Below are 16,848 nucleotides of genomic sequence, written 5' to 3'. Positions count from 1 at the left end.
GTGATAGAGAAGCTGTAGAGAGGGAGTGAGGGAGTGAGGAGTGATAGAGGAGCTGTAGAGAGTGAGTGAGGAGTGATACAGGAGCTGTAGAGAGGGAGTGAGGGAGTGAGGAGTGATAGAGGAGCTGTAGAGAGTGAGTGAGGGAGTGAGGAGTGATAGAGGAGCTGTAGAGAGTGAGTGTGGGAGTGTGGAGTGATAGAGGAGCTGTAGAGAGGGAGTGTGGGCGTGTGGAGTTATAGAGGAGCTGTAGAGAGGGAGTGTGGAGTGATAGAGGAGCTGTAGAGAGTGAGTGAGGGAGTGAGGAGTGATAGAGGAGCTGTAGAAAGTGAGTGAGGACTGATAGAGGAGCTGTAGAGAGGGAGTGAGGGAGTGAGGAGTGATAGAGGAGCTGTAGAGAGGGAGTGAGGGAGTGAGGAGTGATAGAGGAGCTGTAGAGAGGGAGTGAGGGAGTGAGGAGTGATAGAGGAGCTGTAGAGAGTGAGTGAGGAGTGAGGAGTGATAGAGGAGCTGTAGAGAGTGAGTGAGGAGTGATAGAGGAGCTGTAGTGAGTGAGTGAGTGAGGAGTGATAGAGGAGCTGTAGAGAGTGAGTGAGGGAGTGAGGAGTGATAGAGGAGCTGTAGAGAGTGAGTGAGAGAGTGAGGAGTGATAGAGGAGCTACACTGGCAGAGTGAGGGAGTGAGGAGTGATAGAGGAGCTACACTGGCAGAGTGAGGGAGTGAGGAGTGATAGAGGAGCTACACTGGCAGAGTGAGGGAGTGAGGAGTGATAGAGGAGCTACGCTGACAGAGTGAGGGAGTGAGGAGTGATAGAGGAGCTACGCTGGCAGAGTGAGGGAGTGAGGAGTGATAGAGGAGCTACGCTGGCAGAGTGAGGGAGTGAGGAGTGATAGAGGAGCTACACTGGCAGAGTGAGGGAGTGAGGAGTGATAGAGGAGCTACACTGGCAGAGTGAGGGAATGCTGCAGTAGAATCAGGGCTCCTGTAATTCTCGTGTCTTTGCACCCCACTGTGCATCAGTGTCAGATTTCTCTCCTCCACCCCGTCTATCCCACACGCCTCCCCAGCACTGCTCAATAGCTCTGCAGGAAAGCCCTTCCTAATTAGGGTCGCTAATTAGGGACTTTCTGGCTAGGGTCCCCACCACACCTGCGTGTTCATGTGAGGCCATGCGCACAGCGCTGGGTCAGGGGCTGAGCGAGAGGTGCAGGGCAGCTCCGCACCACCGCGCTGAGCAGGGGCTGGGGGCAGGGGGTGGTGTGAGCTGGCGTTCAGGGGTTAATGGCAGACTGACCTCTAACCAACAGCACTAAAGGCGCTTTCACCTTCCCACTTTGTCAACTTCTTGAAGCGATGGCCGTTGTTATGACACACTTCACACAACAGGCTGGCTCCACAAGCCTTTTTTTCACATTCCAAAGCCCAGGACCTGTCAGCGATTAGGAGAGGGTGCTAGCTTGTCATACTCCATCTAGGTTTTGTGCGGGTTTCCATTCTCTTTGCTTTCATCTGTTTTAAGATGGAAAGATGTCGTATTTGATGGAGGAATACCTGGAAGTTAGCACTCAGGCACGGATTACTATTTGGAAGAAGGTAAGATGGATTTCGGACAGGAGAGACCAGGGTTTGTGATCTTGAGTTGGTTGTTGTTGGTAGCACAATTTGGTTTAAAAAACGTGTCAATACTTGTGTACAAGTTCAGTTTTTTCTTTCACTCGGGTAGTTAAAGGAGTGTGATGTTGAAGAAGCCCAGCTGGGTTAACGTGTACCACGCAAATACGCACATGTACACGCAAACACAAACAAAAGGCTTATTCATTATTCTGGGTTCTGGAATTCCGGAACTTGGAGTCATGAATACCGCTGGGAAACAGGACGTGTGGAGGAAGGAGAAAGGACATCGTCAGCACACATTCCAGTGACAGTCACACACAGTAATAAAACAATAATACACAGCACATGCTTGTAAATAGCACTTTTGAACAGCGTGAGTAGTTGCCTGTTGATTTTTATTGTGTGTCATGTGTCATGTATTATTTGTATTTTGGTGTTCAATACTCTCTTAAATTTAAATTAAAAAGGTTTATTCCCATGACCAATACATTACAATGATGCTAAAGTAGTATCAATTAGCAAAAGATTTACAAAGATTTAGTGTAGCGGAGGTATTTCGGACACTGTGACTTCATCGCCCTCCCTGCGCGTAGCGGGGACCTCAGCCGCCTCAGGTCTCCTTTAGCTCACTCGGCTGGCTCCCTGCTGCGTTACGCTGGAGACCCGGGTTCGTGCCTCGTGTGTGCAGGACGGAACGGGCGGTGTGGAGTGGCGGAGGGCATGAGCCCATGTGGAACCGCAGTGGTCAACAAAGAAAATATTCTTATTTGAGATGGTCACTGTCTGTTTCTCAGGCTGTAACATGAGATCATATACAGTACTGAGCTGCAGGTCTGTAAGTTTTCTCTAGCACAAGGAAGCTGTTCTAATTCAGGCAGGAGTGGGACCTCTGGGATTAGATTCACTCTTTTAGGAATTGCCTATTTCATTTGTGTAATCCCAAAGTATTTCTTAAATTTTAGCAGACTTTGCATCTCTGTCTCTGCTTCTCCCTGCTGGCAGTGGGAGCACACTGTCCTCTCTGGACAGCTGGGTCTGCCTGTGTCGCCCAGTTTCTATGGCCAGGCGTGTTCACTGAGCCTGTCCTCTCTGGACAGCCGGGTCTGCCTGTGTCGCCCAGTTTCTATGGCCAGGCATGTTCACTGAGCCTGTCCTCTCTGGACAGCCGGGTCTGCCTGTGTCGCCCAGTTTCTATGGCCAGGCGTGTTCACTGAGCCTGTCCTCTCTGGACAGCCGGGTCTGCCTGTGTCGCCCAGTTTCTATGGCCAGGCGTGTTCACTGAGCCTGTCCTCTCTGGACAGCCTGGTCTGCCTGTGTTGGAGTTTTGATTGAGTGCTCTTAATGGTCCTGTTTTTGGAGGAGTTATATTTCAATGTGACTGCTAGTGCTGATGTGGTAATACAAATCCAAATAAGTACAATGACTTTTTCTCATTAGCAGACCTTCTAATTTTCTCATTTGTAAAATCAATATACTGTATTGGAACATTCAGAGCTCTGCCTATTTAAAAGCACAAGAATCCCCAAGCACAGTGAAACTAGTCATGTCTTTTCATTCCTCTCCATTGATGTTTTGGATTTGCTTAAGCATCTGCATGAGGTCCTGCAAGATGTATTGGATACTGCTGTGTTTGTGTCTGATTGAATATGGTGTTTGTTGTGGGCCTCAGCCCATCAAGTGTTAGTGTAGAAAAGAAAGAAAACACAAAGTTTCGGCTGTGGAGCCCTCTTCTTCCCTTTTCAGCATGGAATAAAGTTGTTTACTTGTTCCTTTGCAGCCTATGCATGCTGACGCAGCTCCCTACTTGAAGTTTTTGTGTGTATATATATGTGTGTGTATTCTCTCCTTGATGTGAAGCCTCTTCAATCCAATACATCAGGGTTCTGTGATTGTAAACTTGAATGAAGCAGGTTTGAAGTACCTGGAAGATTTTTTTTCCCGTGATGTTTATAGCAATTCACTCCAAAACAAATGAGGATATCTTTTCTGAGTTCTTTAAAGCGCAAGTGTGATGTTTAAGTCTGAAACGAAATGCTCTTCAGGAGGGATCCCAGGGTGCAGAGGTGCCCTCTCTCCTGATTCTGACAGCAGAGGAAGGAAGAGCACACAAGCCCTGCTCGTTGCTCCTGTTACGCTGGGAAGCAGCGGCTGTGAGTAATAGCAGACCTGGACTGGCATAATAACAGGATTCTGGTATCGTGAGTGACCGGAGCTGTTCTGAAGCAGTACATGTGCTGGAAGAGACTGGTACAATGTTATTTGCAGTCAGCAACTGACCATAAAAACAGAGCTGATGCTTAAAATTAGGAAAAGACAGAAAGCCTTTTAACCCTCCTCTCTGTGCTTTTCAGTTTCCTTTACAACCCCCAGAAGATTTACTTTCCTTGTCTGATTTGTCAAAGATCACATTAAGCAACTTCATAACTGCATTCAGTAGGATCTCTCTCTCCTCCCCAGCATGTACAGTACTACAGCTTCCTCAGTGTTATTTCCAATGTTATCTCCTGCATCTTAGGTGCATTGGAGTGTACAGTACTCTTAATTAAATTACATGTATATTCATTATCTTTGCTTGGGACAAATATAAATATGAGGTTAAGGTGGTATGATCCCATTTGTTTAAATTAGGTACCAACGAAGCACAATGCCACAGACTCGCTGAATTATATAGTATTATATATTGAAGTATAAATTCTTCTGAGTGCCCACAGCATTGTGATGTCATCAGCATTATTTAAAACGGATCTGCAACATATGTAATGTCCGATAATCCCTATTAGTATGAATGTCAACACTTGCAATCCTCCAGGTCAGAAGCACATGAACACAAACACAAACATAACATGACCCACCATCTGCATCTGGACAGCAGTCTCCCTGGCAGTTTACAGACAGCCATAATCACGCAGAGTAAGAATTTCAATAGTGGGGCAATATTTTTACCGATTGAATGTGCTCCTCATCAAGAGCAAGGAGATGTCTGAGATAAGCCTTGTGTCACGAATTGCACTCAGTCGCACAAGCACCACCGCATTCCCACGTGCAGCAAGCACTCACGCCCTAATTAAGCCCGCACACCTTTCCTACTGTTACCTACAAGGGATGTTGTTTCTAGAACTTCACAGGGCAAGAAGCACTGAGCGTTTCTTCACTGTCCTGATGCTCAGGCAGTGCGCAAGGTGGCAATCGCCCTTCACACTGCACATCTCTTGAAGGAGATTATCAGTGAAAATTCTGGTGGTAAGACACAGACTCACAACTGGAACAGTTCTGCAGACATCTTGAAGAGTTCTGCCGATATTCCAATGTTCTTATCTTTGTGCTGCTGAGAAGGTATTGATTTACACAAAGAGTTGGGAGTGTGTGGGACAGACTACCAAATCACAAGGTGGCAACACAGTCACTGGGATCCTATAGGGAACAGCTGTATAAGAGTCTGGAATCCAGAGCAAGAAGGGTGAAATTTCATGTCTGCAATAATGGTGCATTTTTCCTTAAAATAAGTCCATCCCTAAACTTATTTTCTCAAAGACCTCTCTGGATACATTTCTCCCATTTGGTAGTTAGTAGCTGATTGATCTGAGGATCTTAGGTTGAGTCTTGAAAAAACAAAACAAGAGACTGCCTTTAACAACAGTACTGGGCACCTTGGTCCAGACTCCCACAACCCTTTGTGTAAAGAAGGGCCTATTGTTTTAAATATACTCCCATGTAGTTTCCACTTGTTTCCATTGGCTCATCTTTTGCATTCTGAAGATGTATGCTGGGTTGTCACGCTGTAAGTTACAAGCAGAGCAAAACCAGAGCTGAATAAGATGGCTGAAAGACTGTGGTGACAGCAATTAGGGGCTCTGGACACGCAGAGAGATTGTGGGGCTCTTGTACCCTTGAGAAAGGTACTTCACTCAGATTCCTGCTGGAAAACACACAACTGTATACAATACAACTGTATTAATGATCACATGGATCAAAGCAACCCCTACATAAAATAATAGTAGCACTGTGGCAACTATCCCCACCATGCAGCACTGACTTGGTCCTTAATATGCATTTAGAAATGGTCCCAGTATAATGTAAATCATGCATTCCCTGTGCATCCTGCACTGTGCAGCTCCTGCTTCCTTGTTGATAAGCACCGTGCCAGACTTGGTTAGCCTCAGCTCTCTCAAAGTGGCTTATGCTATTTCATTAATCTCCTCCTCTGCCATTAGCATTCTGCTGCAATCGCTGTATGTTGCTACCCACTCCTCAAGGCCAGCCTGCTTTTCTCTGCCCACAGCCCTTTCCTGGATTTCAATTTACAGAATGCCTTTGACGTCTTTTCTTCTGCAATCTTGTGCTCACCGGTTTAGATGACAACTGACAAAATGCTCACACAAAGCCCTCTTTCTGCCACCTCTTTTTGTGGAGGGATTGGTCATTTTCTTTCAGTTGCTTTCGCCCCTCATTACCAGGTCAGCAGGATGGTGTTTTGTGCTCTCGAGGCGCAGTGCTGAAAAAGACAGGATTAGCCCCCTTCACGGTGGTGTATTTATTTCTTACCAGCACTCACAAATTCCCCAGATCCCCCACCCAGTGTGTGAGGATGTTTCATGTCTTTAGTCACTGAATACAAACTACATGAAATCCTCATGTGGTTTATTGTTTTGGGAAGTTGAAGATGAAGGCGGCAGGCGTGAGGACTGGGAGTTCTGTGCTGAGACAGAAATGTTGATCATTTATTTTCAGTGCCACAATTCATTGTATTGTCTTGGTTTTAAGACACACCATAGCCCTGAATGGGTTCCTTGAAAGATATATTTATCTTTCCCTCAGTGCGTAGCAAATGTGTGCTCTTAAAACATTTTATCCCTTGGGGCTTGTACAATGAGAGAGTTTTTTTTAAATAAGACCTCACACCTGACTTGGTCCCTGATCCCCACAAAAACCTGCCAGAATGGTCATTTTAAAGTCCCAGCGACTATGTCAGGCATTTCTGTTTTAACTTTGGCATCATTGAAAAATTGCTACTGCTTTTGCCAGAACAGAAGGCATTAAATTGAGTAGCTCAGGTGGGTAGCTGCATCAGTATGCGTAGGCTGCAAAGGAACAAGTAATAGGTTTATTCCATGATGAAAAGAGAAGAAAGAAAACACAACGTTTCGGCCGTGGAGCCTTCTTCAGGTGTGAGCTCCATTAAATGGAGTTTACAACAGACATTCAGGAGGGATAGCAGCAGCCAAATTCAACTCACCTCAGCTGTCCTAATTCATAATCATTCCTGGTGCCATTTCCTGAATTTTTAAGAAACCTATAAATACTGTAAGTCAGCTTCTGTCCCTCGCATATGTCTCCTGTATTCCTCCTGGGTAGTCTCGGCCTTTGTGTCCTACAGCCACGGGGCCACTCTCAGCCAAGCAGAGGAACAAGGAAAGGTTTATTCCAGGCTGAAAAGAAAGGAGACAGAATGTTTCGGCTGTGGAGCCTTCTTTAGGTGCCAACCTGACCTTCTTAGCCAAGAAGGGCTCCTTAATAGAGCTTAATAGAGCTAAATGTTCAATAAATGTTCTTCAGTACATTTAACTCTTGGGAGTCGATATTGCTTATGTTCCTGAGAGTGTGGAGAGGGCCCTGTGGAGCCGTTCAGTTGGCTGTTGACCAGAGATTTAGTAGCATCAGTAGTTCTACTTTAATCCGAAGCTGGAAAGGTCCATGCAACATACTGTACAGAAAGGAACAGGAGATGACAATGTGACATTTCAGAGCAACTGGAAAGTGAAAATTACTCCTTCCGTAATTGTGCGATATATGGAAATCTTTATGTTGTGCTTAAATATACACTCAGGTTTCTTCCTCCTGAATGTGGCATTTATGATAACTGAGAAGGATTTTCTGATGTATAAAAAAGCTTTGAAATGCTTATGTTCAGATTATAATTGGTGAGATATATTTGTATCACTGGTTTGCTCTCCAGATGGCTAATCTAATAAACTTACCTTCAAACCTCGTTGAGCAAAGGTTTCGAAGGTGAAGAGCTCAGGAAAACAGTGTCTGTTTAATACCAAGCGCTGAAGTGAAGGTTGAGGAGGTTGAAATAGCAGGTGCGGCGAGAAGCGAGAGACGTGCTGGGGTGATTAGCTTGTGCGTTGTCGTTTTCGGGACTTGGATCGGGCCGGTGTCTGATTGACAGGGGCCGTGGGAATTCCCCCGGCGTTTATCCGAATTCTGCGTTGGATTAAGTGAGACCGTGACAGTTCCCCCTGTCTGCCTGTACCCCTCGCCAGTCACTGGGCTCACTTCATGAGCACAGACAGCTCCTTTACTCTGGCACGAGCAGCAGAGATGTTAGATGACACTTTAGATGTTAACGGTCAACTCTTGAAGGTCTCACTTGACATATTTCTTTGACTTGAGCAGAACACCTGAGGTCTGTCTAAACTGGTGTGCCTTTCAAAGCTTTCAGGATTCAATCCCACATACTTATAGTATTTTTCTGATGCATCTCTGATGGAGCTTTGCCGACACACTTTCTGAAGAGTGCATAGCTCTACCTCAAGACTGAAGGGCAGAGAGTCAAGCTCACTGCCCTCTGCTCACAGCGCTCCACTTGTCATATGCTAGACAGCAAACCTTTTCACCTTTCTCCCCAGATTCGTTTGTGTGCAGAGAAAAGAAAAAAATAACAGGTAGTTCTAAAATAGCAGGTAGCAAAACAAATGTGTTATTCCTGTTATTGATTCAATTCCCATCCATTTCTTCCATTCTCAAGTTCTCTCAAGAACCATTTCATCATCTATTTGTTACTATTTAAATCCTTGGGAATTGTCTTTTTCTGACTTATGTCAAGAAAATCTTCATTTCATAAAAATTACGTTAGGGAAAAATAGAGCGCAGCTACCAAAAAGGTTTTGAATAGACCTGAAGGAATTGGAAGGTGTTTAATGCTGCCTGACATTCATCTACATATAAACATCATTTCAATTTCAGAATAATAGTTCTGCTTTTACTTACCATGACCCTGTGCAGTAGAATGTGGTAAAAAATTTTAATTAACTTTTGACCTGCCTTTACGCTTGCTAACAGAAATGAAAGGTTACAAGCTCTGTGGGAAGCCGCACAGTTTCTGATTAATCTTTAGAGGTATAGTAGCACAAACTATTTCTCTCAAGGCCAGCCAGACACCATGAAAAATGTGGGGCTACAGGCCACATTGCTGTGGAGGATGATTGATTGATTGATTGTTAGACTTCCCTCACAATTCTATAGAACCCAGTCCCGTCCTTCAGGAAAAAGCTTTTTGAGTTATTCGATCCAACCCCAATCTACAAACACCACTTTCTGGACTCTTGTCAACACGACGTGCTTAATTTCTATCTTTCAATACCATTTCAAAAACAAAACCTTCGACACTGCACTTACTAGAAATTGGGAGACTGTTTACATTTCCTGTTACGAAACTGACTGGGTTTGGTGTTTAGAGTACAAGGGTGACAAAAACAATGCTGTTCACCATGAGTCTTGTGTCCCTACTGCTCACTGGCATCAGAGAGGGGTGTCACTTAGATGTACTTGGAAATGTGTAACAAAGATTTGAATCCTCTCTGTAAAGGACACGAGCTTCAAAGAAAATGGTGGATTCCATAGCAAGCCTAGGCAAGATGTGCCAACCCCAAACAGCTTCTTATGGCCAAACACCTGTTCTTTCCTGTTTCTTTTGGTCCTGATTTCAATGTAGTGTTTCAATAATGGTTTGGGAATCTGCATTTTCTTTTGGCAAGGATTTCAAGCATTTTAACTAAATCTTTCTGGAAATCTTTCTCAAGATTGAAAAGATTAAGGTCTTTTAGCCATTTTCTTTATTAAGAACATGAAAAAGGTTACAAATCAGCGGAATCATTTGGCCCATTCGTTTGCAAGTTAGTACGTTCTGGAATGAAAACAAGGTTATAAGCTGCAACTATACGACAGAGGAGCTGCAGCTGTCCCACAAGCTTCCGTGTAAAGAGGTGCCTCCTCTTAGCAATCTCAGAACACTTCAACGTGCTGTCGTTTCCCCTTGTGTCCCACTGTCGATTCTGAAGACATCTGTTGGGTTGAATTTGTCACTGCACTTGAGGATTTTGAATACTGTACTTGTATCAGGTGCAGTTTATTGCTGTGAGATTGTGCCGAGCTGCTCTGTGGGTTTTTACCAGAAGGGCAGTTTGTCCTGTCTCTGCTGTGGTGACAGGGACTGAATTCAGTGTTTTAAGTGGGGTCACACGAGACCAGGGCACAAGCGCAAGTAGAAACTCCCCACTTTGCAGGAAGACGAGGTCCTACTGTAGATGACGGCGGGTGGAACTGTCTGTACGTGATCGCGGCTGCCTGAGCCACAGCCACAGCTCTGGCCCCGGCCGCGATGGCGATTTCCCCCCATTAAGACCAGGAGAGCCACCTCGTCCCCCGTCTCTCTGCTCTTCGGCCTCGGGCGGCGGTACAGGGGCTCTCACACTCTCAATAGGCCGGTGGGGAAGGCCAGCGGCTGGGCCCGGCCCTCCCCAGTCCCCATTTCAAAAAAGTCCTAATTACTGTCTAGTTCACAATTCTCTCACTCCCACACCCCTGCGCCGCTGTGCCCTTTATGTACGGAGCAGGGGGAGGGGGGGCTGTCTTTTCCTCCAAGCTTCTTTGAGCGAACGTGTGAACAAAAGCCTCTTCAAACTGTTGGTCCGAAGCCCAGGGTGTTTACTGCTTCTGTATCTATAACCAACAAATCAAGGCTTTCCCTCCTTTTCTTCCCTCAGTCAGCTGCCTGCGATTATTAGTAACAGCAAATTAAGGACCTTCCATCTGGGTGTTACAACCAATTAAAGAGGAAGCTGTCGGTTATGATTAGAGCACTGCTGGGAAGGAGGGAGAGCGGGGGCCTTTCATTAAGGAGGCGCAGGGAGAGGAGGGGGAGTGTGTGAGGGTGTGTTGTGTGTGTGCGTGTGTAGTGGATTGAGAGGGCCGGTTCACAGTGTTCCCTGTCACTCGTCTCTCACACAGGCTGTGCTTTAGCACAAACCGTTCTCCTGCGGTTCCTAAGAGCCACCTGCTGCCTTCAGAGCTCCACGCTGACTTCCTGTGGCAGGGACCTCCCAGAAACCAGCCTGTGCCACCCCGCTCTCCTCCGTCCTGTCGCCTCTGCGTTCTCCCTTTCAGCTCGGGTTCCAGAGCGCGCTTTTACACAATCCTGCCACATTAAAATGACCACCCTCAGACAAAAACAACAACAACTGTGGATTGGTTTGGTTTCCACATAACTCTTCTGTGCTTGTACAAACCCTGTGTGTGATACACAAGCCCCTGCCATCGAATAACTGCAGTGTTTGAGTGCTCCCTGTCATGCTTGGTGTTAGGTAAGCATGCAGGTACTGTACATGCTCGTACATCCAGAGCGTGTACAGTCTCATTGTGAAAACTGCACATACGGCGATAAGGGAAGAGCAAACGGGTTTAAGGGGTTATGTGGCTCTTATGATTAACATTTCACCGTGTTGCTCAACCTGTCGCGTTGTTCGGCTGCTCAAGTCTTGTTTCTCAGTGATGTATTCGGTCATAGAGAAAGGTGAGGAACGCAGCGCAGAGCGTCCTTTCCTGCGAGGCTCAGCTGTCCTCCAGCATCCCCCTTCGGCATCAGATATCCAGATCACAGGAGATCAGACCCTGACGCGCAGAAAAAATCCTGTCAGCAGCGTGAAAGTCTGAAGATCCAACTGTTCGTTTCCCTTCCCTAGGAAATCATCTCCGTGTTGGTAAAATACCCTTAGCATCACCCCTCTTTGGATTTAAGGACTGGATTTAAAAGAAGAAGTACAATCAAGCTATGAAAAACAAATACGTCCGTGAATTCGAGATTGTTTGTCCTGGTACGTGCAATGCACGCTTCACTGTAGCTTCGCTGAGCTTTTAATGCGTCTTTTTCTTTCTCGTATCGCAGCAGCGCGTCGTTAAACTTTCCGTGCGGCTGGAATGTGAAAAGAGCCCCTTAATCGTCGCTGCTGCTACATCTGGACGGTCTAATGAAGGGCCCAGGTGTGCTGGTCGGAGCGGGTGTGATCGGGGAGGACAATGGCCTGGTGGCAGAGGGGCAGCGGAGTGCACTGAGCTGTGAAAGGGGCTCGGCGAGAGGGCGAGAGCAGGACTAATTGGGACTAATTGAACTGGAAGTGCTGATCAGATAGGGCTGTGGAAGTAATCGGAAGTGTCACACTGGATAAAGAGTGTCTGCTTCATGTGGGAGGACTGTAATGTAGCCTGTGAGACGGCACTAGCTTCGCTGTGAACACGGCGAAACGGGGGATCGGGGTTAGGGGGCGGAGGGCAGGCTCGGCGGAGTCACAATGCCCCCGCTGAACCTTTTCCTCCGTCCGTTCCCGAAGAACGAAAATGAAACAGAAACGTGCGCACGGCGGCACAGGCGACGCGGAAGCGGGGTTTGTGGACACGCAGGCCGTGTCTCCCCTGAGCGGAAGCCAGGCTGGTCTCCCGGTCCCGGCCCGGCCCGCTTCAGCGACCTCCCAGCGCCCGCTGGCCGGGTGTCCAGCTCGCTCAGAGGAGACCGTTACACCGCGGAAAGCCAGGGACTGAGACGGACCGGTTTCGCAGACGTCTGCTCTTTTAATGTGCAGGTCTTATGGCTGGCAGAGGGTGGCAAGAAACCGCCGAGGCACCTAACGCAGGAGCCCCAAAGCACAAGCGCAACAGCGTCGTAAACACGAACAGACGCCGTGAGCGATATAACAAACACCCTGAGAGACTCCAAAAAACACCAGTACACATTAAAGCAGCGGGATTTTCCCCAAACTCCCCTCAGGACCAGGCTTCCCCCACTGTGGGGGAAGGCTACCCAGAATGCCAGGGTATGTGATCCTGAAATTGACATTTTATTTAGCTTTTTTCTTTGCACGTCAAAGCCTGCTGTGATCGGTGCTATTTGGTCCCTCCTCCCGGACCACTGCCCGCCAGACGCTCGGGCCATTTGCCTCAGCACAGCCCATGCCATTGGCCGCTCCTGTAGCGGAGGATCATGGGACTGTCTTGCGTCAGTCCCGGGGTTTGGCACTGAGTGAGCGCAGGTGTCTGGGGCTGGGGAGGGGGGCTCAGTCGAGTCAAACAGCAGCTCTCTGTTCATCCGGTTCCTCCTGGGACACAGCACACAGGAACCGCGGAGCCCCAGGGAGGGAAAGCACTGGAAAATACGCATCCGGGGAAAAGAGCTCGGGACAGGGGCGTTGGGAAAAGGCAGAGGAGCAAGTGCCAGCCCCACACGTGTGTCCCCTCTGTCTCTGTCCCCCGGCCCGCTGGCCTCGCAGCCTTTTCATTCTGAGGGGAAAAAAACAGAAAATCCAGCCTTCCTAATTCAAGCCCAATTAGAGGCGCTACACTTCAGCCCAGCACCTCCCCCCCTGCTCCTGCTGGTCGGGTCGGGTCGGGGAGGGGGCTGTGCTCGCTCAGAGGGCAGCGCAGATGTGTCAGCCCCGGGCCCGGGCCTGCCAAGCCCTGCTGGGCGGGTCGCGACCTTTACAGAATTGGTGCTTCTGCGTGTCAGAACTGGTGGAGGTCAGGCCTCGCGAGGGGCTCTGTGGGGCCGGAGGTCACCGCGCGGCTCACACAGCTGGCCCAGGGCGAGGACGGGCGCAGAGGGAGCCCGCTGCCCTCTGGGGTCGGGGGCTGGAGCAGCTCACCCGAAACTGAACCGAAAGCTGGGGCTGAGCTCTGCTCTGCCTCCCCCAGGCCTGGCAGGACGAGGAGTTAAACCACCACCTTTCTCGTCGGGCCTTAGTCCTGCCTTGCGGCTACAGCCTTGCTCCATTATATCAGTGGGTTAATACGACACGGGCTATTCAGATTACACTTTCTTCCTGACTGTCAGGGCGGGACCGATGCCAGCAGTCTCCCAGGTGAGCTGTCCTGTGAGCTGCAGTGAACTGTTGTGAGCTTGTGCAGGGAAGCTACAGCTTTCTCTCCTCTTGGGATCTCCGCACAGAGGCAACGGCACTCCTGCACAGCAGAGAGGGAGAGAAAGGGCAGATTGCCCTTGTCTGTGCTTGGAGCTTTGGGGAATGTGGTATTTATAGAGATCAGTAAAATCCGTGTTGCCTTTACATGTGTAAAGTGTGAAGGAGATTGTGGAAAGGAAAAGGAAAGGAAAGGACTTTGATAAGACACCAAAATATTATGCTGGACATAAATGAGGCTTCTTCAGGTTCTCACACCTGAAGAAGGCTCCACAGCCGAAACGTTGTGTTCTCTTTCTTCTTTTTTTCAGCATGGAATAAACCTATTACTTGTTCCTTTGAAGCCTACGCATGCTGACGCAGCTACTCACCTGAACTACTATAAATGAGGTTGTACCTCATGTTAATGGAGTTACAGCCATTCATCCATTTTCTAACTGCTTCATCCAATTCAGAGTCGTGGCAAGCAGTGGGCACAAGGCGGGTACACCCTGGACAGGATGCCAGTTCATCACAGGACACACAAACACAGACACACAGACTCACACTAGGGACAGTTTTCCCAGAAGACAATTGACCTACCAGTATATTTTTGGACTGTAAAGACAGACCTTATACTCTGTGTTTGTCCATTACTGTTATTGCTTGTTCAAAGAATTCTAACACGTTAATCATGATCTCTCTTGATTTACATACCTAGTTTCACACAGGAGATATATGTTAGTTTTAATTAATGCTTCTGTAACTTCACATGCAGTAGAAGCAAGACTTATCACTCTGTACTATAAATACTATGTTTTCTTTCGTCACCCTTTTTATGGGATAACCCTTTTTTAGCTGTGTTATATTCAAGCGGAAGAGTTTTGCTAACAGTCTGTGAATAACATCTTTTTTTCTCTTCGGTACACTTGCTAGAATACTATCAAGTCTTTAGCTTAAGTGTTCTAATGCCCACTGTATTACACTTCTGCCTGTTCTCTGCCAATGCCATGTAATTCAGAACTGTGCCTTCACTCAACCTGAGATGTGTCTACAGTGCCGTAAGAAATTATTCCTGCTTATGTAGCCTGTAGTTGGGCACTGGATTTCAATAGCCTTCTGATGCATGTCTGGATGCTGCACATTGGTGGTGGTGGAGGGGATCCCCATTATCTGAAAAGTGTTTTGAGTGGAGTGTCCAGAAAAGCGCTATATGTGGCTTATCAAAGAACCTAGACGGTAAACAGAAAACACCGCGTCCTATAACCTTCCCAACCTAATGAAGGTCCTTACTTTAGCCCGTCAGTAACAGAGGAAAATTATTTTTATTATGTCAACCAGCTTCTGATCCAAACAGCCCAAGCAAGCACAAAACCCACTACGCAGTAAGGCCAGCCCCTTGCCACACGGTGATTAAAGTCCTCTGAGACTCCTGGACCCTGGGCAGTCCATCCCAATGGGGGTTTTACATTTGCTTGGCTTCATACCTCTGCAGTGACCTTCCCAGACAGAGCACACAAGCATTCAAAATGCTCAGAGGCACTGCCAAAGCCAGCCCAGGTGGATTTCTTCAGAGTCAACAGTGAGACACCTCTGAAACACAGAGGGCACAAGAGGAAACCATATGGAAGCTAACAGACAGATGGATGAGATCCTCAAATCAATTAATTCCTAGTTACCAAACGGGCTAGATGGGCAGAATGGCTCCTGTTTGTTACTTCATCTTTATGGTGCTGTGTTGCTCACACCCATCTACGTGACTTCCAGTACAGGACACCTGATTCTGCTCTCTGCATCAGTCTGAGAGTACAGGGCAATGATGGTGCTCTGATGACCTCATTGATAAAATGGTGCAGTTCTTTTGCCTGTCTGCAAGCAGTTCCTCACTTACCCAATGTCCCCTTCAGCCTACAGGACGGTGTGTGGCGTCAACGGGCCCCTCGTGGTTCTGGACAATGTGAAGGTAAGCTGATTGTTGTAGGTGCTGCTGATCCCAGTGCTGCCTATATTGCGATACAGAACGAGACCCACTCAGAATGAGACCTGCGGGTCTGTTTCAGCTCTTCTGGAACTGGGTCCCTACATGCTTGACCGAACCCGCTGGTGCTGGTGTGGGTTCCTTCATTCAGGAACAGGTCTCAGAATGGAGTTTGTTAGTGTTATCCATGAGATCATCACAATGCATCGCAGTACAGTGCGGTAAAGCCTGGTCTTCAGACCTGCTGTTTGGCCGACACTCGCAGAAGGGCAGCTAAGTGGCCGGTACGCCAGGCCCTTGTGGTGGACATTACATTGTCTCTAGCGCCTCTGCATGGAAGAGGTTTAAGGGTGGACAGGCTGCTCATCAGAGCCTGACAGATAAAAGTAGAGGTCATCAACCTGTAGACTGACCTGGTCACCAAAGCGTTATGTCTGTCCTGGCTCTGACCCCCTCGGCTGTTTCAGCAGGAAGCCAGCGCTCAGAAGAAGAGCCCCTCAGGGATCACTCGGACAGGGCAGGGGGCTGTGTCTCTCTCACTGTATCTCTTCTGCCCCAGCTGACGCTCTTGAACCTGGCCCAGGTTACACCACTGAGCCCTCAACTGACTTCATCACACGGTTCATCTGAACCGTTCGACTGCGTTCAGCTCCTTGGCATGTTGGGGGGTTGCCTTTTAACTGCTGCATTTCACATGTCCCCAGAAGTTCCCAAGCTTCTGCGAAGAAACACAACATTTGCAAATATTTCCATCAAGATCTGGTTTAGCTCAATGAAGGCTTCAGTCAGGTGATTAGTCAGCAGGTGTGTAATCAGCAGAGTGAAGGTATGCTGGCTCAGAGGGAGGAGAGACTGCACTGCAGAGAAGAGGGTTTCTCTTCAGAATTTACAAACTAAATAATGCTTTTTCACATGCAAATATTTAACAGTACAAGTTATTGCTGGGCAATAACAAAAAATCTAGTGAAGATACGTATTTTTTAACACCAGTGTGTTTTGTTTCTTTCTGCTGAAAGGTGAGTACACAGTGCTTTTGTGGGGTGAAGACTGAAGAGTAAGATAGGCAGTTGATTAAGTTGTTTACAAATTACTAAATTGCATTATTCATCATGGTTAAATAAAAAACAGCAGCCAAGAGCCTAGGCTGCCCTGCACCAACAGGTTGGTGAGGAGGAATGCAGCCCCACCTAGAGGCCACAAGGGAGACGAGCACCTAGAGATCTCCCGTGCTGCAGGGCTTTCTTTCAGATTGGAATCATTAGGAAAAACTGGAATATACCCTCTCTTATTTGCTCCTGTCCAGTGCAGTGATCAGTT

The 16,848-nt window shown here is 47.7% G+C and overlaps 1 protein-coding gene across 1 annotated transcript in view; it reads left to right on the top strand.

Moving 5' to 3' along the window:
• Positions 1-16,848, top strand: part of LOC148842026 (V-type proton ATPase subunit B-like) — a 45,883-nt gene that overhangs the window by 9,760 nt on the left and 19,275 nt on the right. Inside the window, exon 2 of the mRNA XM_088919689.1 lies at positions 15,461-15,516. Coding sequence (XP_088775815.1) covers positions 15,461-15,516 — 56 coding nt within the window. The remainder of the gene's footprint in view (positions 1-15,460; positions 15,517-16,848) is intronic.

This window comes from Atractosteus spatula, chromosome 1 (assembly GCF_055471065.1).
Source record: "Atractosteus spatula isolate fAtrSpa1 chromosome 1, fAtrSpa1.hap1, whole genome shotgun sequence".
NCBI classification, from domain to species: domain Eukaryota; kingdom Metazoa; phylum Chordata; class Actinopteri; order Semionotiformes; family Lepisosteidae; genus Atractosteus; species Atractosteus spatula.
The sequence above is the reverse complement of the archived record's forward strand: the minus strand, read 5'-3'. Positions and strand labels throughout refer to the sequence as shown.